This window comes from Cynocephalus volans, chromosome 8 (genome assembly GCF_027409185.1).
Source record: "Cynocephalus volans isolate mCynVol1 chromosome 8, mCynVol1.pri, whole genome shotgun sequence".
NCBI classification, from domain to species: Eukaryota; Metazoa; Chordata; class Mammalia; order Dermoptera; family Cynocephalidae; genus Cynocephalus; species Cynocephalus volans.
In genome coordinates this window covers 105,428,333-105,454,126 of record NC_084467.1, presented here as the reverse complement: position 1 = coordinate 105,454,126, position 25,794 = coordinate 105,428,333, and the positions used below count along the sequence as shown (strand labels likewise).

At 36.4% G+C, this 25,794-nt stretch overlaps 1 protein-coding gene across 2 annotated transcripts in view; it reads left to right on the top strand.

The window, feature by feature from the left end:
- Window positions 1–25,794, top strand: part of WARS2 (tryptophanyl tRNA synthetase 2, mitochondrial) — a 98,600-nt gene that overhangs the window by 27,763 nt on the left and 45,043 nt on the right. Inside the window, exon 2 of one of the 2 annotated variants that reach the window (XM_063105947.1) lies at window positions 25,466–25,723. The exons of the other annotated variant lie outside the window; for it this stretch is intronic. Coding sequence (XP_062962017.1) covers window positions 25,466–25,723 — 258 coding nt within the window. The remainder of the gene's footprint in view (window positions 1–25,465; window positions 25,724–25,794) is intronic. 2 annotated transcript variants of the gene reach the window in all.

Here is a 25,794-nt window from a genome sequence, read left to right as displayed (position 1 = left end):
TCTGCTGTATGCATTCAGCAAAGCCCAGTGTACTCTTCACTTTCTTCTCACTTGTACTCAAGCAGCCAAACATGACTGCAGAATATTACACAGAAATTAGTTAACTGGAAATGGGCACTTACTATTGCCTGGCTACTATGTTTCTCTAGTAAGTTGGTTTGCTCCACTCTCTGAGACTCTTATTTTTACTCCTGAAATTCTCTTACCTTTCAAACAGACAATGTTCTCGCTTCACACTTCATTAAAAAATAGAATGAGACGTGAACTCCCTATTTTTGTTTTGGCATCTTGCCTGTATTCTCTGTCATCTCAAGTCACAATGGAAGGCATGTTCCTCCTTCTCACATTGGTCACTCAATCCGTCTGTGCTCTCAATCCTCTCTCTACTGACTTCTGAGGGACTTAACAGCTATTTTGACATTCTTACTCTTTTTTCCTTCATCATAAATATCTCCCTCTCTTCTGGATATTTCTCATCATCATTCAAACTGCTCTGATATTTCCCAAGTTGTTTTATGGTTATAACTCCATTTAACTATTGCCCTACTTCTTAGCTGCCTTTCATGATAAACCTCCCTTAAAAAATTGTCAGTTTCCGATATGTAAGGAACTTAGAATACAAGTCTTCACTTCATCCTAACAACAAGTAAAAAGCTGAACAAACTGAAATATCAACTCTTCTTAAATCTGTCAGAGAAGTTAGGTCACAGGGCAAACTGTTACCCCCTAAAACTGGAGGGACAGACATTTGGATACAGAGAGCCATACTTTACCAGAGTAGAATCCTCTGAGCAGAAACCTCCTTGGGAACCGTTGATGGGGTGGGAAACCTAAACTGTAACTGATGAATTGCTGGGGGCTCAGTGTGGACAATTCAGAGAGTTAACATCTCTAGGGGTACCCAGTCATGAAAGCGGGGGGGGGGGCACATTTTTGTGAGTTTTACCTCCAGGAGCTCTACCAGATTCTCACAGCAAATATTAGAGAAAAACCCCCTAATGCTTTGGCAGGGAGAGGGGAAATAGAGACATTGTGAAATACACCAGAGCATTCTTCTTATTAACAAAGCCTGCACTCGGAAAACTGTTTTTACCAGAGACTAACCTACTGTTTTTTTTCCCGACCTGGGGGGAGGGAAATACCCAACTTCAGCCTCCTCTATCTATCCTACCCGACCTAAGAGGGGGAGAGTATGATAAAGAAAACCGAGAAGCACTTGTGAAATTCATAGCCCAGGGTCACAGGCTCACCAAATGACAGATCTAATCATAGGGCCTTCCCCATACACCTTACCACTATACCACTAAAGGCCTATTGACCACAGTTTCTTTTACCCAGTATATTATGTACACCTTTGAACAATAAATTACAAGGCCTAGTAAAAGGCAAAAGCCACAGTTTGAAGTGACTGAATAAGCATCAGAACCAGAATCAGGTATGGCAAGAGTGTTGGAATTATCAGACCAGGAATTTTAAAACTATGATTAAGGGCTTTAATAGAAAAAGTAGACAGCATGAAAGAACAGATAGGTAATATAATCAGAGAGATGGAAATTCTAAGAGAGAATCAAAAATAAATGCTAGAGATCAAAAACACTGTAGCATAAGTAAAGAATGCCTTTGATGGGTTTATTAGTAGGCTGTAAATGTCTGATCAAAGAATCTCTGAGCTTGAGGATATAAAAATAGAAACTTCCAAAACTGATGAGCAAAGAGAAAAAAGGCAAAAAAGAAAGAAAAGAGCTTCCAAGAACTATGGGACAACTACAGAAGGTGTAACATACATGTAATGGGACTACCAAAGGGAGAAAAAAAAGAGAAAGGGACAGAATCAATATTTGAAGCAATAATGACTGAGAATTTCCCCATAATAGTGTCAGACACCAAACCACAGGTCCATGAAGCTCAGAGAACACCAAGCCTGACAGATGCCAAACACAAAAACAAAAGCCCTACATGTGAGCATTAGAAAATCAAAGATAAAGAAATCCTGAAAGAAGCCAGAGAGAATAAGCACCTTACCTATAGAAGATAAGGTAAGAAGTATATCTGACTGCTCCTCAGAAACCATGCAAGAAAAGAATGAATAAAATATTTAAAGTATTGGGGGGAAAAATCATTAATCTAGCATTCTGTGCCCTGTGAAATTATTCTTCAAAAGTGGAGGAGAAAAAAGTACTTTTCCAGATAAACAAAAATTGAGGGAATTTGTCACCAGGAGACCTGCTTTGCAGGAAATGTTAAAAGAAGTTCTTCAGAGAGAAGGAAAATAATGTCAGTCATAAACTTGGATTTATAAGAAAGGAAGAGCATTGGAGAATAAGTAAAAATAAAAACTTTTATTTTTCTTATTAATTGATCTAATATATAAAAGTTTGTTTAAAATAATAGCAACAATATATTTGATTATGTATGCATATATATATATATATGTTTATATATGTGAAATTAATGACAGCAAAGATACAAGGGATAGGAGGAAGGAATCAGGAATATTTGTTATTACTAGTTATTTGCACCACCCTGTGAAGCAATATGTGTTATTTCAGAGTCACCTGGCTTAGTTGTAAATGTATGGTGCAAAATTTAGGACAACAACTAAAAACAGTTTTACAAAAAGAAGTATAGTTGATATACTAAGAAAGGAGAGAAAAAGGAATCATATAAAATGTTCAATTAAAAACACAGATTGCACCCTATTCTGGCTAGCCACCAAAAAAAAAAAGAAAAGAAAAGAAAAGAAAATTAAAAAACACAAGAGGCAGAAAAAAGTGTGGAAGACAAAAATGAAAACAAAGAACAAAGGCAAGGCGTAGAAGTCAGTAAAAAATATGATAGGTATTAATTCAGCTATACTGATAATCATTTTAAATGTCAGTGGCCTTATTTAGACCAATTTAAAGACAGATTGTCAGAATGGATCAAAAAACAAAACTGAATTATGTTTACTAGACACTCACTTAAAATATAAAGACACGTATAGATTTAAAGAAAAGGGATAGAGAAATATATGCCATGCTAACACTAAATTAAAGAAACTAGGTAAAAAGTGACTAGCTAATTAATTTCAGACAGAATAGATTTCAGAGCAAGGAAAGTTATCAGGGAAAAAGAGGGGCATTACATGATGATGAAAAGGGCAATTTTCCAAGAAGACATAACAATCTATAACACGTATGGGTTTAACAACAGAGTGTCAAAGTACATGAGACAAACCTGATAGAATTGCAAGGAAAAATAAACTCTTATTGTTGGAGACTTCAACATCCCTCTGTCAGGAATGTATAGATCCAGCAGGCAGAAAATCAGTAAGGACTTAACAGCACCATCAATCAACTGGAAATAATTGACAGCTATAAACTGCTTTATCTAACAACAGCAGATTACACATATTTCTCAAGGTCACATGGAACATTCATCAAGACAGACCACATTCTGAGCTGTAAAACACACCTTAACAAGTCTAAAAGAATAGAGATATTACAGTGTCTGATCTTAGACCACAATGGAATTAAAGTAGAAATCAATAACAAGAAGACAGCTGGAAAACTGCCAGATGCTTGGAGATTAAACAATAAACTTCCAAATAACACATGGGTCAAAGAAAAAAAATCTCAATAGAAAGTTTTAAAACATATTTTGAAATAAATGAAAAAAACTCAATAGAATTCAAAAATGTTTTGAACTAAATGAAAATGAAAATACAATATCAAAATTTGTGGGATGCATACAGAAATAGGGCCTATGTTTAAAAGCTAAATTTGTGGGATGCGGTAAAAGCAATGCTTAGAAGGAATTTATAGCACTCTGAATGCATATTTTAGATAAAAAAGATCAAAAATCAATCATCTAAGCTTCCACTTTAGGAGACTAGAAAAAGAAAATCAAATTAAATCAAAAGTAAGTAGAAGAAAATAAATAATAAAAATTAGGGCAGAAATTAATGAAATTGAAAACAGGAAATTAATAGGAAAAATCAACAAAACCAAACTGATTCTTTGAAATGAGCAATAAAATTGATAACCCTTAGCTCAGGGTAACTAAAAAAAAAAAGAGATGACAGAAATTACTAGTATTAGAAATGAAAGAAGGAACGTCACTGTAGATCTCATGTACATTAAAAGGATTATAAAGGGATACTGTGAACAATTCTATGCCCACAAATTTAATAACCTAGATAAAATGGACTAATTCTTTGAAAAGCACAAGTTGCCAATTTTCACACAAGAAGAAATAGACAGAAGAAAGGACAGGACTACATCTATTAAAGACATTGAATCAATAATTAATTATCTTCCAAAACTGAAAGCACCAGGCCCAGGTAGGTTCACTGGTGAGTTTTACTAAACATTTAAGGAAAAAATTATACAAATTATTTACAATCTCTTTTGGAAGATAGAAGCAGAAGGAATACTTCCTAACTCATTCTATAAGGCCAGGATTACCCTATACAAAATACATACAAAGGTACTGCAAGAAAAGAAAAGATTAATATCTCTCATGAACATAGATGCAAAAACTTCAACCAATCAAATCCAACAATGTATAAAAAGAATTACGCACCATGACCAAGTGGGATTTATACCAGGTATGCAAGACTGGTTCATTATTCAAAAATCAATTAATGCAACTCATTGACATCAACAGACTAAAAAAGAAAAGTTACATGATTATATCAATACATGCAGAAAAAGCATTTGACAAAATACAACACGCATTTGTGATAAAAATGATCATTAAGCCAGGAATAGAGGGAAACTTCCTCAGATTGATATCAAACATCTTTAAGAAACCTATAGCTAACATACTTAATGGTGATATCAAAGAAGAACTAAATAAATGGAGAGCTATTCCATGTTAATGGATAGGAGAAGTCAATATTGTCAAGGTGTTATTTCTTCCCAACTTGATCTATAGATATAATAAAAATTCCAGCAAGTTATTTTGTGGATATCAAAAAACTGATTCTAAAATTTATATGATGAGGTAAAAGACCCAAGAATAGCCAACACAATATTGAAGGAAAAGAACAAATCTGGAGGGCTAACACTAGCCAACTTCAAGACTTACTGTAAAGCTATAGTAATCAAGGCGGTGGTATTGGTGAAAGAAGAGACAAATAGGTCATCAGTGGAACAAAACTGAGAGTTCAGAAATAGACCCACATAAATATAGTCTGTTTATCTATGACAAAGGAGCAAAGGCATTACAGTGGAGGAAAGAATCTTTCCAACAAATGATGCTGGAATGACTGGACATCCACATACAAAATATGGATCTAGACACAGACATTATACCTTTCACAAGAGTTAACTCAATATGGATCCTAGCCCTAGATGTAAAATGAAAATATAAAACTCCTAGAAGATAGCATAGGAGAAAATCTAGGTGACCATGATATGGCAATGACATTTTAGATATAGCACCAAAGGCACGATCCATGAGTGAAATAATTGTTAAGCTGGACTTCATTAAAATTATAAACTTCTGCTCTGCAAAAAACAGTGTCAAGAGAATGAGAAGATAAGCCACAGATTGGGAGAAAATAGTTTCAAAAGACACATCTGATAAAGGACTGTTACCCAAATTATACAAAGAACTATTAAAATTCAACAATGAGAAAATGAACATCCTGATTGAAAAATGGGCAAAAGATTTGAACAGACACCTCAACAAACTGGTTTCTATTCCTATCTCTCGCCTTCTACCTATTTACTACCTACCTTTCTTGTCAAAGTCTTCAATAACCTTTACGTTGTCAAATCCAGTCGTCAACATTTAGTATTCATATTACTTAATCATTCATTAGCATTTGACACAGTTGACCCCAGCCTCCTACCTAAAACACTTTTTTCGTGTTGGTTTCTGGGACACCACATGCTCCTGATTTCACTTCTACCTCCCTGGCTGCACCTTATCAGTCACATATCCTGGCTCCTTCCCCACCTCCCCTTCCCACGACTTCTGTGTGTTGGAGGACCCCTAAGCTACTTCCTGAATTCTCCTACACACTGTTTACTCACTGAGCTCATCCAGTTTCATGGCTCTAAATACCATGTATATGCTGATGATTTCTAAGGTTACAGCTCCAGCTCTCCCCTATGCATCTCATTTGTTTTCATCTACCTAATTAGCATTCTACAGAAGACTAGTAAGCAAGTCTTTCAAGTTAAATTGTCCAAAACAGAACTTTTGATATGATTTTCCCTGCTTTTTCCCATCACAGAAAATGACCCCAGGTACCAGTTTTACCAATTACTACACTTGGAACCACCCTTTTCCTCAGCCCTACACCCGTTCCATCAGCAAGTCTTATTGAAATTCTCTTCAAAATATTTATCAAATCTGTCCACATCTGTTTGCTTGCCAATATTTAATCAAAACCACTGTCATTGCTTACCTCTGCTCCTGAAATGATTTCCCTGCTTCCATTCTTGACTGCCTTCTATCCTTGATATAGAGGCAGAGTAATCCTTGTAAAATGTAAATCTGATTATATCACTCCTTAAAATTCTTGAATCAATTCCCAGTCCAAGCTCCTTGCCATAGCCTATAAGGCCTTATGTGATCTATTCCCTGTCTGCTTTTCCAACCTCATTTCCTGCCACTCTTTTCCTTTAATCACTGCACACCAGGAACACTGGTCTCTTCTCTGCTCTTGCTGTTTTTCTTTTTTTGTTTTTTCCCCCCCTAGAATATTTTTACCTTGCCTCTTTTTACAACTTGTTCTCTCTCTCTTATTCTTCAGGTAAAACTTCAAATGTCATGTACTCCAAGTTACTTTTCATGTGCATTCTATCGAAAGTAGGTTTTTATCTGTTACTCAATTTCACCCTATTTTTCCTTCATGACACCAATAACATACTGTATTCATCATGCTTATTTGTTTTCTTGGTTTTTGCATGTCTCTTTCTGGAATTTAAGCTCTACAATACCAGAGCCACATAGTAAATGTTCAACAAATATTTGTTGAATGAATGAGTGAATGAATGAATGAATGAATGAATGAATATCTCTCCCACTAATTTAGTGTTCTTGGGCAAGTTGGTTAATCTCTTGAAGCATCTTTTTTTCCCACCAGAAATATGTTGCTATTAGACAATGATTTTTAATATTTCTTTGTCCTATGATTCTCAAAAGGAAGAGAATGGAGGCAAGGAGACATTAAAAAGGTTATTGTAAGATTTTAGTTACGAGGGGGAAAGCATCCTAATATTATGAATATTCAGTAATTAAAAATAATTTGTTACATCTACATATATTGACTTGGAAAGATGTCATTGGTATTGTAAAGTGGTTATAAAAGTTAAGGGCAGAGTAATATATGATCCCAATTTTGTTTAAAAATTTATCCTACATATATAAATTTTTTCAAATTTTTTGATAAGGATATGGATGCATACCCTCCTGAGTCTTAATGTTGATGGTTTTAGTTACACGTAATATGAAAAAGGAAAGAAGTAACTTTTACTTTTTCCTTTGCATAACTCAATATTATTTGACTTGTTACAAGAAACAGGTATTATTTGACATTTTTTTAATCTAATAAAGTGAAGAGCAGAAAAGAGATGACGTTATGGCCTGGAGTTCCAGGAGTGCACAAATTCTTCAAACCCCAAGTTTCCTTCTCCAGGAGGTCCCAAAGGAGATGGGGACAAATGTATGGAGACAGAGGCATATGATGATTAAAATACTATTTTATTATCAACTGGGCTTGGACCTGATACTCTAATGTGTAGCTCTGGTAAACTCGACTATGCCCAAGACTTCATCTCAGCCTAGACTCAAATGTTGGGATGTGAATTACTAGCTGCCTGAGATAGAGGGAGGAAGACACGAGCTCGAGCTCCTGAGTGAGGAGATGGTGAAGGGAGCCAGGCCTAGGGCGGGCTGACAGGGATGACAGGAAGGGCAGGACTCCTTTGGCAGAAGACAAGGCCCAATCAGAGTGCTTGAAGCTGATCAATTTGATGAGCAGTTCTTTGACCCAAATGGGGGACAAGAACAGGTAAAGAAAGGAGGCTCTCTTTTCTTTGTGAACATTATCTGTCACAGCAAACAAAAAGTTGAAAACTGCTGCTTTAGGTCCCATTTAGGTGCTAAATGTGAGTGAAAATAAAAAATCCAAAAACCAAAAAAGACAAAATTGGAGAAATCAGAGAGCCTAAAATAGAAACAATGCAGCATAGCTTCATGAAAATGAAAGGTGTTTTAAGTGATAAAAATAAAGAGCATCAGTTGGTAGATTCAAAGTGATCGTTGAAGAGCAACAAAACAGAAAAGGTTTTGTTGATCGGACTGAAGGATTAACAGTCATTTTTGGTTTTAGAAAAGCTTCAGTAATTCTGTGGGTAGGAAATCAGATTGTGATGAAGTTAAGGCAGGGGGTAGATTATGGGGAATTAAAGTGGTGGGGGCAGGTATAGGGTTCTCCTAGGAATATTTGGGAAGAGTAGGAAAGGAAGAAATAACCCAAGATAGGGGTAGACCTCTTTATGTTTCTCCATAGCAGGAAAGATTTGAAGGACTTGGTAAAGAGATAAAGATTAAAGATGGAAAAAAAAAAAGTGATGGAGAAATATTCTGAAGAACACAGGAAAGTACAGAATCAGTAGCACTGTGGGAATGGGTTAATCTTAGAGGAATATCTTTCTCTGAAACAAAAAAGGAGAGAGGATGGTTATCTACATGGAAATATTTGGAGGTACAAAATAGAAAAGATGGTACTACATATTGAACTCAGTGAGGCAAGAACTAAAGTTACCTGATAAATGGAGGGAAACTCTTGGGGGCTTAAGTTCACAAAAGATTTAAAATGAGGTCTAATTAATATGGGCCAGTGAATTAGCTGTGAATGGCAGGGACTTTGTTTTATTACTACTGTGTCTCCACTACTAAAAACAGTGTTTGGCATATATGGGTAGTGCTCAGTAAATATTTGGATGGATGGATGAATGAATGAATGAATGAAGGATCTGGTATCTAGTGTGTGATCACTGAAAGTTTATTTTAATTGAATTAAACTGCTATTAACCCCTAATCAGTGCCTGGGTGAAATTAAATATAATCATTAAACTAAGGCCACAACATTCTGCAGTTTAGAAACAGGACCTAATAAAGTAGATGATACCTTTTTTTATAGGCCCCAAATTATATATTGGCTTTCCTTAGGATAAGGAGTAGAAGCAGCAGTATTTTGTTTGGGTAGTGCTAGATGAAAAGGGTGAGCTGTTAGATATAGCACACATCATTCTGCTGCTTATATCTTTGGAATCTGGCCCAAGTTCAGAAATGTCATATTCAGGCCCATCCTTATGGTTTGTATGGCCCCTGAGGAACCTGTACCTTTCTACTCTTGCCTCGTCATCAGAATGTTTTAGTAACTTTGAAATAGTTCAGATCTCCTTATTTAAAACTGAACAAATTACTAGTGTGTGTGTTAGAGAAGCTTGGGATCCTGTGTTCAGTAATCCTGTATTAGACATGATAAGTGAACATCAAGATTACAGATTTAATGGCATGTGGTAAAAGACTTTGAAGAGAAAGAAAAAGAAAAGGCTTTCAGTCTTTTTTTTCCTATGAGAATAAAAAGGAAAGTGATGATGCAACTCTTTCATTTACTCATTCATTTAATAATTATATATTGAGCACCTGCAGTATCTAGAGGAAGTCTCCTTAAGGTGAGGCCAGTAAAATGTGACTTATTTACTAGGGAAAAAAAATTATTCTTTCATAAAAAATAGCATGAATTTTGTTTTGATTTTAAATCAGTGAACTAATATTCCAAACTTGCTATTTCCTAAGAAAGGAAAGTTGAAACAATTCTGATACTAAAACATGCATTTCTCTTCTACTCACCAGTTAATATCAGGAGTTTGCTGTTTCTTCATTATTTCTGAGAACACTAGTAAGACCAAAGCATTTTCCTCCATGTTGTTTTTGGTTGCTATGAACTGTCACAGTGGAAATCCTGACCCCTTGAAACATAGCAGCAGCAGGTGAGCAAAGAAGGAACTAAATTTCTAAATATTTTGTTTTAAGATGTAATTTGTCATGTTGAAGTCATCACACAACATCTGATATTGATTTTGAGTTTCTTAGTTCTTTTTAAAGATTCAGATTAGAAAAACATAAACACATATCAACTCAGTTTTCCCATAAATCCCATCCCTTAACTCAACTCAAAACATCCTGATCCTATAGAGTTCTGCCATGTTCCTGCCCTTGCCAGATTAGGCGTTCTCCTGGGTGCCTGATGGGTTGTACACACTGCTTGTCTTCCAGAAAAGAGGAAATGGTACTGTATTGTAGGTTAGACACATGATCTAAGGGCAGAACTAGTCAAAAATCAAACTGAATTTATACCATGAACTCTGTATACTTATGAATGCCTCTTTAACAATACATTGTTAAAACAAAATATCAGGAAATTATCACATAAAATCCACTCTGAATTTTAAGGTGGGATTGCTTGCATTGTAAGGAGAGTTGAATAACTTTATAAGGGGTTTATAAAAATACTTTGGAAAGCACATGTCATTCTAAGAGTACTTTATTATAGATTCAAATAAAGTTATAATACATTGGGAATTTAGAAAAGTGTTCTGACATTTAAGTGTTGACTAAAAAGATGGCTAGCATTTGCAGAGGCAGTCTGGGAAGGGATCATTTTAAAATCCTCTCTAATAGTCTTGGTAAATGTTCTCCCTTCATCTTCCTCTCCCCTGGGACCACTAAGAGCCTTAGAACTTAAGATCAGATTTCCATCTCTAGCATTCTATAAAACTCATAGAGTATTCATTACTACTTTATTCATATACATATATTGAACCCCCACTCTGTTGGTGTTCGGAATAAAATCATGGCTCTTGCCCTTGAGGATTTCACTGACTGGTGAGGGTAGGTAGGGCAAAGTAAATTACGGTAAGACCACATGCTATAATAGAGGGAGAACAGGACATTGTCGGTGCTTATAGGAGTAAGTAACTCTTCTTGCCTTGGGGACGCGGTGATGTCTGAACTGGATCTTAAAAGATAAATTGAAATTTGTCAGATGGAGAAGGGCATATCAGGCAGAGAGTTTAGAAAGAGTACAGCTTTTTCAGGGATCTAAAAGATGTATGCAATTCATGGAGTGGAGTGCTGGAAGAAAAAGGCTGAAAAAGTAGACTTGAGCCTTATTAACTCAGCCGTGCTGGTAAGGTGGGGGGTCAGCCAAGAAGTTAAAACTGTTAGAAACATGAGAAAACTTGAAAAATATTTTGTTCCATAAATCATCTGATAACTCATTGGGCTATTTTTTCTGCTACAGCATTTTTAAAAAATCACAAATTTCTTATCAAGATGTAAGATAAAGAAAATCACTTCAGTATAACTCAACTGATGGCTTTTCAATAGCATCATCTTTACCCAGCCAGGTTCTGCTTGTCTGCACACAACAGCCCTGCTCCACCCCGCTCATGCATTTCTCACTCCTCTTCACTCTCTCATGGTTAGGACCTGAGCATCTGCAGTTACGTTCTCAGTAACTGATTATTTAGTAGTAGTATCAAAACAAAAGCCTGTATTATTTTTCACAAAAATGTCCAAGTTTATCAATTGAGGCCAACAATGGTGTAACTTGTGGTACCAAGTATTTTAATAATTATCCAGTGCATAGTAGTTTGTCATCTAATTAGATGAAAAATAATGCACTTTCAAGATATACTATGTTTGAAATTGTTAAAAATAAGAGCAGTATTCCATTATTTATTATTTTTTTATTTTATTATTTTACCTATTAAAATTTAGTCATGGAGGAGAATAACATACAATATAAAAAATTTCCAGTTGAAGAGGGGAGAAGTCTCAAAAACTCCCAAGTAAATTGTTTTAAAATCATTATGGTTCGAGTGAGTGCTGATTTTGTGGTGAAGCTGTTGTTGAAAAATTACCATTTTTAACTCAAAACATATTTATAAAAACAATATACCCTATAAAAACATAAAACGTGTAAAAAATAAAGTCAGAGTTATTGGAAAAAAGTGTTTACTACAAAAGGGACATGATAAATTTTCCATTTGTGAATAAAGGAAGCTTTTTGGAATTGTTGAAAAATCAAAATAAAATATAAAAGAGGATAATTGTTTTGATTTATACATTTACAACTTGATTACCACAAGAATTTGCAAATACAAATGAAATAATTGGAATTAGAGAAACAAAATTATGACGCTGCGTTATTTTACAAATGAGATAAACGTTTCTTCAGTTTATTCAATAAAATATAGTGAACTAACTCAATAAAAGGATGAAAAAATAGTCATCAGCTTATGTAAGCAATCAGAAAAGGAAAGGCCCTCCTAATTGAAGAAATATTCTTGTATTTTACTAGGCTCAATGAAACAACTTACTAGGGAATATGGAGTTATTTTATACACATACGCGGAAACACACACACAGAGTGAATATAAATCAGAATCATGAAGGTACCACTGCATGTGAGTAGAAAATTGAATGTGGTGGTAAAGTTTTAGAGGAAGAGCTAAGTACTTGATTGTGCAAAATTCTAGGGTTTATTGTTAAGTTTGAGGAATTGAAAACTCTGAAATGCTTCCAATACTGACACTTCTTTGATAACACCCTCTCTGCACCTCTATATAGACTGCCAGTTTTTAAAACATCTGTATATAGATTGCCAGTTTTTTCAAAATCTGTTTGAGAGACCCAAAGATATGACATACAGGAAGTTATGGAGAGTGTCAAAAATATATTGGACTGTTTGTTCCCTGACGTTATAGGCTGTCATTCAGAGTTTCCAGAGATTATCAAGATAGCCTTTTAAACAAAAAGAGGGATGGTGAATTAATGACCAGCTAAAACTGATTTGTAAATTTGAATTTTTCCATTTTTCCCCAAGTTTATTTATTACATATGAAGTATTATAAGAATTCTTCCTAAAGAGCTTCAGAGAAAAAATATAGACATGTTTACTGGGTTTTTTAAACTAAAAGAAATAGTTCACTGTTTATTTTCTAAGAAAATCTGTATCTCAGAACCATTTGGGCTGGAGTAATTAGGCCAAAAACAGTCTCTTAAGATTTCAAAGGGAAATAAAGTCCTTTCAGAGGAGAACAGCAGTAGATCAAGGCAGTTCAAATAGTTTATGTCTTACTACTTCACCAGAAAAATGGTATACAATCAATATTTTTCACCAAAGGAAATAGTATTTGCTAAGTTTATATTTACATTTTTCTGAGTGATTACAGATAGTGGAGATTTCAGAGTTGCTATTTAAATTGAAGAAATAAATGGAGCAGAGCCAACCATGTGCTGTCATTTTATGGAATCAATGCAAGTATGACCCTAGAACTTTGAATTGAGCCCAGAACAAAGTAACAGCAACTTCATCTATGATTACACCATTTTGGCTGATCTTGACTGTTTGTTGTTTACTACATTAGCCAAGTGTATTAGTTTCCTAAGCCTGCGGTAACAAAGAACCGCGAACTAGATGGCGTAACACAACAGAAATTTATTCTCCCAGTGTTCTGGAGGTTAGGAGTCCGAAATTAGGGTGTTGGAAGGGCACGTGCCCTCTGGAGGCTTTAGGGAAGAACTTTTCCTTGTTGCTTCTTGGCTTCTCATGGCTCCTGACAGTCCTTGGCAGTCCTTGGCATTCCTTGGCTTGCAGCTGCGTCACTCCAATCTCTGCCCCCACTGTCAGCATGGCCTTTTCCCCTATGTGTATCTATGTGTCTTCTTGTAAGGACAACAGTCATTGAATTTAGGGCCCAATCTAATCCAGTATGACCTCATCTTAAATGATTACATCTACAAAAGCCCTATTGTCAAATAAGGTCACATTCTGCAGCCCTAAGTGGGCATGAATTTTGAAGGGACATAGACAGCCTACTACAACAAGCAACAGAAATACATAAATTTAATCTTACCTAAAAGAATTTCAGTTGGTATACAGATATTTCTTGTATTTGGGGCTTTAAATTATAAATCCTAAAGATCATTTTCTGGATGCTAATGAAAAATAGCATGTTACATAATGTTAAGTGTAAAACAGTAACCCAAAATTTCTCATAAGACTTCTCACTTGCTTAATTAAGGTTCAATCCAGGATTAGAATACAGAAACAGGGCAGATTTGGGAGGAGCTGACCAGAAGATTAAGTTTGAAAAACTGCTGAAAGGAAATTCAAGTGGATTTCTTCAATAGATAGTGATAGTACTGGAGATTATATTTGGTGTTAAAATTAATCTTTTCTCAATAAAATAATACTGTTTTTATGTATACATTATGCAGCTGCAGTAAAGCCTGAAAAATTAGTAATACTGTCTTCTGGTTCTAAAAAGCAAGAGTGCTTTTAACAGGGTGAAATTCTTTGTGATAATGTATTCTCATGTCCTTTTTACATAAAGTTAGGTAGGTAAATAACTATCTTACCTGGAACTTTGTGAATTTTTTTGGCCAATCAGATAGAGGAAAGGAATTCATGATAAATTTGTAGCCAGCCAGTCATATATGAATTTACTTTATTACAAACTCCCCTCATACCCTCACCCTTTGCTCCACACATTCCACCAAATATACCCCTGCATTGCTGAAACTGCGGGGTATTCCAGTTCAAACCTGGCAGTTTATGGGAACTGCTTTTGTTGAAATCATTAAAGAAAGAGATGCCTGTGAATTCTCCTTCCGAAGCGTTGCCTGTTTTCTGTGTCATTTTGGTCTCATTAATCAGTGTTGCGGCAAGGCAGACACTGTGCTGTGTATTTTACCATCCCCAGCACAGCGGCTCCTACGTCTCTGCCCACAGGCTGACACTTTGGGGAAAAAGAGAGAGGGAAACCATCAATCTTCCCAGTTGCACATGTCAGCAGTGATTCCTTCCCCCTTCCTGTTGGCTGTCTCTCTCACCACCTGTGTTTAGAATTAGCACTGAAGCTGCTACCCAGATGAATAAGAACTTCTGTCCTTGTCACCTGCCCTGGTATGGGCCCTCACTTTTCAGTGAAAACAAGTACATCAAGCAATTACCTTTAGTGTGAACAATGTAAAAGAGACAATTACATATCCCCTTAGAAGTTTATTATAGCATAAAATTAAAGTAGATTTTAGTTCATACATTCTGAAAGGCAGCATCATTTAGTGGATCAAAGAGGTAAAAGCAAATAATTTCTTGAGTGCCTTGCTACCTTCTCATAGTCTCCATCTGAAGTGTATGTTGCTGAGGCTGATTTACCTGGGTTCAGGTCGTATCTCCATTATTTACTATGCACTAATCACTCACTTAATCCCTCTGTGCCTCAGTTTCGTCATCTGTAAAACAGGGATGATAGTACCACCTACCTCAAAGTTTTCTCGAGTATTAAGTGAGATAATACATTCATAGCTCTTCCTGTAGTGCTTTTCACTTATTATCATTACCCTCATTGTTCAAATAATAAAATTGAGGTTCTGACAGGTTAAACAATCTGTGAAAGGTACAAGTGGGCATAGGAGAAATTTAAACTTAGCACTGTTTGATCCCCCAAACTCATGTCCTTTAATTACACTGCATTGTTTCCATTCTAGTTAAATTTTACAAAATAACTTCGTATGTGACCTTAATCAATCATTTAACTATTTATGTTTGTATTTCCCATTATGTAAAATGAAAATAGTAATAACTGACATTTTTGTTAATATGAGACTCTTATAGTTACATGTCTATTAAGTTAATATGGCCATATACAGAAAAATTAGGCCTATTTTTAAAATCTGGTGTCAGAAAAAAGTTCATGCCCTTAGAAAAAGTTAAACAATACTGAGGGTGTCAAAAGGAAGCAATTACTCCCATTCCCTGGGGTAACTGCTAGTAAGTTAGTTATGTACCCTTCCTTCCTTTTCAGCAGTTATCTTTTTCTTTTGGCCATGGCCAGTACGGGGATTATCTTTAAACAAATGTTTATATAGAACCACTGTGGGCTAAGCACTGTTCTTGGCCCTTCAGGGGGACACTGTTACTTTTCCCATTTTACAGATGAGGAGGGTCTGTGACTGGCACAAGGAAACACAGCTAGTGTGCAGCAGAGCTGGCACAGGACTCAGGTGTTCTGGCTGCAGAGTTGGGCTCCTCACCTCCTCCCTGTGATGACTCTCAGTACTTACTAAATTCTTCTCTGTTCCATAGTATTCTATTGTATAAAAAGAAAACTATGATTTATTTAATATTTCTCTTACTGATAGACATTAGTTGCTTGTAGTTCTTTTGTAATTAAATACTCATGTGAGGAATATTCTTATATTCTAGTGTGAATATTTCTGTAGGACAGATTTTCACATATTGAATGGTTGGGTGAAAATAAAACTCATGAAATTTTGACCTCCATAAATGGTCAGATAACTCATTGACAGCTTATCACATGCCAGGAACTAAGCACTTTATTCTAATAAACTCATCACAATTCTGCTAACCACCCTAACTAAGAGTGAGGACTTGAATCCAGGCAGTCTGGCACTAGATCTGCCTCTCATCCATGGTTAATAACCAAACTAGTTATCATAATCATATTTTACTGTTTGACTTTGTCATTTTTCTTACTGTAAATTTGAGTTAACAATCTGAGCTGACAGGAGGGGCTGAACTTGTGCAAATGTGTTTGGAACAACCTTAAGTATTATATCAGTCTACAGATTGGATGATGAGAAAAGGAGCCACAGATGGCTGGAAAACGAGCCTAGTTGAGATCAGGACACCAAAGAGTTCTGTTTTTTTGTGAACTATCTTTATGCCAGTGCGTAGCCACTGCTGATGTCTGGAATCCTGTTGACATCGCCAATTGTGGCACAGGGGCTAAGATAATGTTTTTAATCCTGTTCATGACGCCAATCATAAAGCTACTTGGCCACGCTAGTTGTCGGGCTCTTTTACCTGCTGGTAATCCTGCACTGACTGGGCCAATTGCTGAGCTAGGGCTGGGTCTGGAGCTCACAGACCCCTCAAGCCCGTTCACAGACTGGGTCACAAACCCTTCACATGCTAGGCTGGGTCATCAGACCCATCACATACCAGGCTGGGTCACCAGACCCTTCACACACAGATCTATGAGGTACGTAACTAGCCAAAAGGTCCTTGGAGCCATAGATTGGAAAGCATGGCTCGGTAGGGCGGATGCCCAAGGCAGACACCCACCCACCTGCTTCACTAAAACTCCTCTCTCTCTCTCCCTCTCTCTGAAAAACTAAAAAGATACATTGGCACACATGAGCACTAACTACACACACACACACACACACACACACACACACACACACACACACACACACACACACACACACACACAATTTGCTTACAAAGAATGTGCTAAAACCACACCCAACTGGACCGGAGGCGAGGGCCCTGACCAAACTATTCTGTTTTCCCAACAGCCAGGAAAATAACTTTAGAAATATTTTTCTCTGTACTGTGGGTGCCTTGTAAAAAATTCACAGCCTCTCTCAAAGGTTCAGAACACTTGAGATAGTCATGGAATTATTTCATACATTGTACATAAGAATTTCTGACACCTCAGTTTTGCCTAGCCAAGGTTAGCTGTTAGTTCAGGTTTTGATCAACCAGCTGAACTACACGTGAGACCCACCTACAGCTGCTTGAGTGGTGAAATTAGACTTTCAACTAGGAAGGGAAATCTGAAGGAGTTAGGAAGTTTGCCAGGCAGGGAATGGGTAGAAAAGAGCATTCTAGGCAGAGATAACTTTGTCTTCTATCTAATACAATTCTGATGTTAAAAACTTCTTAGTGGAATTTTATGGTGAAGTCGAGGCTATAAATGTTTCCTGAATCCTTGGGCCATGAGGATTTATGGAACTGAACATTGCCAGGTAAGTCTGCCTAACCATCTGAGATGGTGTGCTTACTTGTCACTGGAGTCTTCTCTCACCAACATGGGGGCTATAACCGCACCTTTATAACCTTCCGATCTTCATGGCTGCCAATGTTATCTGAACTGCCTGAAGCCAAAAGGGCCTCTGACCAGACATTAGTAAATAATTATCTCAGGGATTTTATTACCTTGAAATGTAAATTATAAGCAAGTGAGCTGACTCTTCATATTTTTACAGTCTTTCAATTTGTGTGTGTATGTGTGTGTGTGTTTCCAAGTTTCCTAGTGGGTTGGCAGCTTTGGAAAATAATTATGTAGTAGTTGGCTTAGAACAGTGGTTTCTAAATCTTGGCCTTACATTAGAATCACCTGGGGAGATTTTAAAACTCCCCATCCTCACGCCAAAATCCCAGACATCCGTATTTTTTAAAGCTCCAGGTGATCACTGTGCAGCCAAGATTGAGAACTGTTGGTATAGTGGGTATCTTCTCCTTTTCATTCATAGTGTTTTTATCTCTACTTCATTTTATGCAGTTAAGTAAATTTTAAGAAGAGATTGTTGGTGCCCAAAAGTCCCTCTCAACCTTTAGTATGTGTCAGAATCACCTGAAAGGCTTGTTAAAGCACAGATTACATAACTTTTCTTATTTCTTGTGGGATAAGCCCCACCTTTAGAATTCCTGATTCAGTAGGTCTGGCTTGGGACAGTGATATTGCTGGTACAGGGAACACGCTTTGAGAACCCCTGCTCTAATCCCTTCCTCCCACCTTCCTTCTGCTCCTTTTTTGTCCATCAGTGGCATCCAGGGCAACTGTGCTGGGCAGTCCGTACTCACAATATCAGTGTTAGGAAAGGTAATGGATGCTGGAGGAGACTTTGGCATGTTGTCCCACCTCCAAGGAATCATACAATCTAATTAAAAACAATTTACTCTGTATGCAAATGTAACCTTCTCTTCACACAAAATTACTCCCACTAAGTGCCTTCTACTCCAGCATTGGAGCCACCACTGAATAGGTTTCTGGTGTTCCACAATGGAACTTGGATTTCACTTTCACACAGAAACAGTTTATGAATAGTGTTCAGGTATAGCTGAAATCATGCTGTGAAAACCATTCTTCAGGAATATTGTGGGCTCAGAGAAGTTTTGATGGGCTGCCTCCTAGGAGCTCAACAACCATTTAAAGAATTGGGAGTGTCTGAATTTCAGAAAGCCGATTTTTAAACAAACTCTTAGAACATAGCTTGTTTAGCAACTGCCTATAACTGGAACGTTTGGTTCATTTTGTTTATAGTTCTCTTGCCCTTTACATTTGGATCCAAAGTGGGGGAGAAAAGATTTGTCATGCATTCAGTTAACATTTATTAGATGCCCACAATGTACCTGGCATTGTGCTATTTATCAGAGATATAAAGATAAAAAAGACAGCCCATGCCCCAGAGGAGCTCATATTCTAGGTAAGAAAATATTTACTAAGCAAATAAGAAGATATTTACCAAATTAATAATGTGATATGTGCAATAATGAAGAACTGATGAAGAAGGGATCTGTTCTGCCTGGAGAGAGAGTTTGGTAAGGAAAAGGGGCGTGTTTAAGAGTTCAGAATCAGGGAGAGATTGTTAGGGATTGAAGACCAAGGAGAGTTTCCCAGGCAGAAAGCGGGGTGAGGGGCATTTTAGGATGCTAGAACAGTGTGAACGCAGAGGGGAAGGAGCTATACAAGAAAGGTAAGTAATCAAGTGAGCTCCTCATGTCATGTGATTGGAGAACAACTGGGAAGGACATTAACTACCCTATGAAGTTTGAACCTTATCCCTAAAGAATAAGAAGAGTTATGCGAAGTCAATATATGTGGTATTTGCACTTTTATCCCAGATTTTCTTTTTTTAAGAACTTTCTTCTCCTGTATATCTACTACCTTGAGGAAGACAATTTTAATTTTCAACAAAATGTTAATACTTTTATCAAGTAGTTTTCAAAGTACGCTTTGGAAAACCCCCTCTGAGGTTGGCTGGAGCGAGGCCACAAGAGCACGCAGGGGCCTCCTGGGGCTCAGTGACTCTGCCATTATCCATCTACCTGCCAAATTTTTCTTTGGACTGTTCTAAATATTGGGCACAGCTCGTTAGAATATTACATTTGAAAAAGCGTACACAACTAAAAAAAGTTTTAAAAACAATGTAATCTAATCCTCACACATTTAGTAACAGTCTGAGGATTTTGGTGTGGGCAGCCAAATCTCTCAGCTGCTGGCAAAAGGATAAATGTTCTCAGATAATCAGCTGAAGAAGGGATATCAGGCAGGCATTGATGTGGATGTTGTGAGTGTATCTTTAGTCTTAACAACTAAAGGCTATTCCTTTAGTTGGCCACAAGAGGTAATGATAAAATTATGTCTTCCCAGGATGAACACTTTGAGATCAATGTTGAAATTTTCTTATGAGGAAAAACTGATCTTTTCTTAAGCATTTCAGATCATTCTTTATACTTTAAAAATGTTAATACTTCTTGATCTCTTGCCTATATTTACTATTCCATTTAATATAAAATTATGCAGTGGTAACCACAATATTTATGGCAAGAATGTCATCCTTGCTGATTTGGTTTATCAAGCAGTGTGATTTGGAATTAAAAATATTTTGTACTGCATATCATGTTATAATTTTTTATGTCATGTTTAGATAATGCTAATTTAGTTTTAATCACCTTCCTAATAAAAATTAAAGGGGTTTTCCACCCTGTCTGGAGGAAAGAGCTGACTGGCCAAAGAGTGCTGAGCCCTGGCAAAGCCTTCAGAGGAGCACCTGACTCCTCGCAGCCAGGGCTAAAGTTCTATTTTTCTATTTCTGTGTCTCCTCTGTTTTGGCTCTTAAATTCTTAATTGATAGCAGAGGCACTTTCAAGAAAATGTTGAAGATGTATTTCAGGAGCCTAGGATTGAAATAGAAGAGGAATGCAAATGATAGAATTGAGAAACTAGCTGAGAGAGCAGGATTGAGAATTTTAGATAGTATTTTTAATTAATACACAATTAGAAGAATAAATATACTTACAGAAAGAGATTTCCAACTCAGCTGGTGACGTTATTGATCACATTTTTATTACAGTCTATGATTAAATGCTATTTATGTAACCAATAAGACATAGTGGTTGTTCAGCAAAGTTGTTGGTTTATCTTTGACTATAATCAAAACAAGTGTAATGAATGAACAATTGATGTTATAACTGGGTATGAGCAGGACTTTGTAAGAGGAGTCTTGAAATCTTTAGTTGAAGTCTTTGTTTCCTCCCACCAAGTTGAAAGTGTTTCAAAGCTAGTAGGCAGCATTCTTTTGATGTATTTTGTTCACTTGATATTAAAGACAGAAGTTGTCTTTAGTTAATCACAAAAATTGTATTTTGCCATAATTAACAGCTTGAGATTTTTCAGTTGCTTTGGGTGCAGTAATCAAAATTAAGAAAATTATAAGTTTCGGATATGCTTAGTACCTTATGACAGCAATACCTTCAGCTATGTCTGTCAAATTCATAAGTATGTTCTACCTTTGATTCTAACACCCACCCTCTTTCTGTAATATACCAAATCCCAGAGTGAAGCTGCCCATTGGTAGTGCTGGATCTGTTATAAAATGAGCCAATACACGTATCGATTGGAAGTGGCATTTGTTAAGGAAATATACCTGAAGTAAAGATGGGGGTCTGTTTTGTCAAATGCTCCGTTTTTTTATCCTCTGTGCTGTAGGTTGATGCTCCAGGCTTCCTCCTCAGGAGTGTCTGTGGGCTAGGCTTGAAGCTGTTTCTCTTGTGATTTGCCTCCTGTCCACTGGGAAGCCCAGGCTCCTTTCATTTTCATTCTCTTTCAACTCTAGTGCTTTTGAATACAGAACCCCCATCCTCCCACTATCCAAACTGCACATTCCAACCTCGTGATTTCATGGTACCAGGCGTGTCTCCCCCGCCATGCCGGCAGGCCACCTGCTGACTCTCGCAGGGGAACAGACGGCAACATAAACTCACCGCAGAAGAGGAGGACACTCCCTGTATATTTTTAAGACCAGGAATCCAGTTCCCATTTAGAGACTGTATTTTCTTAATAGCTCCTTGAAAATTGAGCAAAACATTTCTTGTTGCTCTTATTTCTTGGTAATATCATTCCCTCTGCACTGATGTATAGAATCTCAGAAACCAGAGAGTGGAAAAGATGTATTAGATCATGTCTCGCCTGTTCCCACTGGTCACGATTCTTTTTTCCCACAGCCTTCCTCTAGTGCTTTCCTCTTCTAGTTTTCTCAAGAATTTGTTTTCTCCATTTCTCCTGGGGAATAATTTCTTAGTTTGACCATGGAGGAATTTATGTGGAAATATTCATATACTTTTTTTCAGCTTAATATTCCTAGCTTTCATTACCCTTTACATTACCATAAACAGTCCCTCTTCTTCCTAGGTCAAGTATTTCAGATGGTATTTTTTTTCTCTTTCATTTATTAATTTCAGAGTTTATTTTTCTGCTTTGCTTTCTCTCTTCATAAATCAGTCCCTAAAGCCCATTAATCTTTTTTTTTTTTTTTTTTTACTGCACTGAAAACTCCTCTGCTTATTCCCATATCAGGAACCCAGAGCTGGTTAAGGTCCCTAAGTACTGGAGGAAGTCTCACTAATATGTACTCATTCTATGCTAACTTCTCTCCCTCCCTCTCTTTCTCTCAGCCTCAATTCTCAACTAGAAACTGTTTAAAAATACTGTTTCTAAACTATGATTTAGGGAGTTAGTCATTTGAAGGCCTATTGTGTGTATGTGTGCGTTTATGATTTTGAGTGGTAAGATTATATTTGTTCTCAATTACTTTTAAGTCTTTTAAGATATTTTTTATATGTTTAGAGCCACAGATCTTTTGGGTTTCTTCCTGAGTACCTGGATCAAGAACAATTTTGGACCATGGAACTGTGATATGGCATTCTCTGTTAGGGCTGTCATTTTAGGAGTAAAGAGGAAAATAGACTGTATTTGTAACATTTATAATTATTAGGTAAAGGGAAGGGCAAAATTTAAGTAAACTTGGCACTCACAAATCTAAAGTAGATTAGCTCTCAGGAGATAGTGTTAGGTACAAAGATAAAAACATAATATACTGTATGATTTCCTGGATTGGAGGACCGAATATTATAAAGATTTGGTTCTACATAAAGCAATCTATAGACTCAGTGTAATCCCAGTCAAAAACCCCAAGAGGTTTTCTTTACTTGTGGCTTGACAAGATGACTCTAAAATGTAAAAAGCCAAGGATGGATTAGACCCTCTTGAAGAAAAAGAAGGTTGAGAGATTTGCTCTACCAGGTCCCAAGACTTATTAAAAAAGCAATTTAATACTGGCACAGATAGAGACAGACAGACTAATGGGACATAATTGAAAGACCAGACCCTCACCAAATTTTTCATATAGGGATCCTTGATTTATGACAGGGACAGCATTTCAAAGCAGTGAGAAGAGACAGTCTTTTCAATAAATGGTGCTGAAACAGATATTCATATAGGAAAAAAAAAAAAGGAAAAGAAATTGGATGCCTACCTCACACCATATGCAAAAAACTCCAAGTAGATACAGCCCTAAATGTGCACAATAAAACTTTGAATCACACACAGATACCCACACATACAAAACAGACACACCTGCTTTATATATGTATATATGCACATATCTTCCTGACCTCAGGGTATCAAATGATTTCTTCTGTGACAAAAATCTGTATTCAAAAGTTATATATTTGGCAAAATTAAGAACCTCTCTTCATCAAAAAAGAACATAAAAAGAAGATAAATAGTCACGCAATGAGAATATATTTGCTTCACATGTAATTGACAAAATATTAGTATCCAGAATATGTACAAATTCTTAGGTCAATAAAAAAAAATACAGTCTGAGAAAAATAGGCAAAATAACTTGAATAGGCTCTTCACAGAAGAGGAAAAAAATAGTAATCATAAAAGAGTTCTCAATTTTTTTAATAATCTAAGAGATGAAATTAAACAATGATGAGATTTCACCTCATATCCACCAGATTAGCTAAAAATAAAAAGACTGGCTATACCAAGTTTCATTAGGATGTAGAATAAGAGGAACTGGTGGTAGAAAGTGTTTATCGTTTCACACTTGGGAATAGTTCACTACATTGTAGTTTTAGTTGAAGATACATATACATACCTTATGACCAGCGATTCTACTCCTAGGTATATACACTAGAGGAACATAAAGTTACATATATAAGAATGGTCTTTTTTTTTTTTTTCTTTCCCTGTAACTTTTTGTTTTGCAAATTTTCAAACCTACAGAAAAGTTGCAAAATTAACACAGTGAATGGAATAAAGTTTTAATAGATGTTGGCTAAGTGAAACATGGTAGCTAGTCGAGGGAACATACATGGGCTTTGAAGTCAATGATACCGGGCTTGAAATCCCAACTAGCTGTGTGACCATGAGCAATCTATTATGATCTGTGACCTCAGTTTTCTCATCTGTAAATTGAAGGTAGTAATTTGGCCTATCAGATTAGGTATTATAAGGATTAAATACATTATTGTATATAAGTGTCTGCAACATAGTAGTTGTCCAGTAAATTATGGCTGCTACTATTATTTTATTGTGGTGGTGGTTAAAAACGATAGTAATGAATTTTATTTCTTTAGGACCTCTTAGTTACAACACATTTACCAATACATGCTCATTTTTGGTTTTTCACTATAGAATATAAAATTGTTCAGGGGGAAAAACAATTTTTACCCTGTATTTCACTTTTTTCTTATTTTTTTAATTATACTTCAGTATTAGAAAGTACAAACCAAAGAAACACATGACCATATTTTTAACAATTATGCAGAATTAAAAACTCCTTTTGAAGAAATGAAAAAAACAAATGATTTTATCAAAAGTAAAAGGAAACTGAAGCACAAAAAGTTAAATAACTTTATCAAGAAATAATAATAGAAATAGTGTATGTTTCCTAATTTCTAGCCTAAGAGCCTCCACACTAAATTATAATATCAGCAATTATTTTTTAAAAAACTTAAGTAAATAGCAGTAACCTTTAGTCCCTATGCTGTGGCCTTCATTTTCTTAAGTGCAAAATAAATGAAATCACATGAAAAACCCTCTAGGCTCCTTTAATCTCTAATGAAATTTGATTCTGTGTTTCACTGACCACTGGAGCTACAGTCATCTTTTCCTCTTGGGAAGCCCTCCCTGTACCCCACTATTTATCTTACCAAACTGGTCATAATCATGTTGCTACGTTGTGCCTTATCTCTCTCTAAACATGTCCTCTATCTCTATTTAGGTTGCATTCTCTTGGGGGTGCAGACCATTTCTTATATGTCTTTGTGTTGTAAACTTTTCAGTGCAAAGAAACATTTTTAATATCATTTTCTGTCTGTAACAGCACCTAGCATAGTAGTTTGTGTAGAGTAGGCACAAAATCAATGGACGGTGATGATGACTGTCTGTCAGACTGCAGTTTACAAAAATAGGACTAGCTGTTTCGGTTACAGTAACATGGGCATAGGATTTGTGGATTCTGCCTCAAAAGCAAATATGTTTGTTTTCTTTTGTTCCAGAAAGATAGCACGAAACGAGTATTTTCTGGCATTCAGCCTACAGGAATCCCCCACCTGGGCAATTACCTGGGCGCCATTGAGAGCTGGGTGAGGTTACAGGATGAGTATGGCTCTGTTCTGTACAGCATCGTTGACCTCCACTCCATCACTGTACCCCAAGACCCAGCCATCCTTCGGCAGAGCACTCTGGACATGACTGCTGCTCTTCTCGCCTGCGGCATAAACCCAGAGAAAAGCATCCTTTTCCAGCAATCTCAGGTCAGCTTCCCAGATTAGAACTGAGAAAACTTTTGTTATCAGATTATTTGAGGAAAAATTTGAATGGTTCA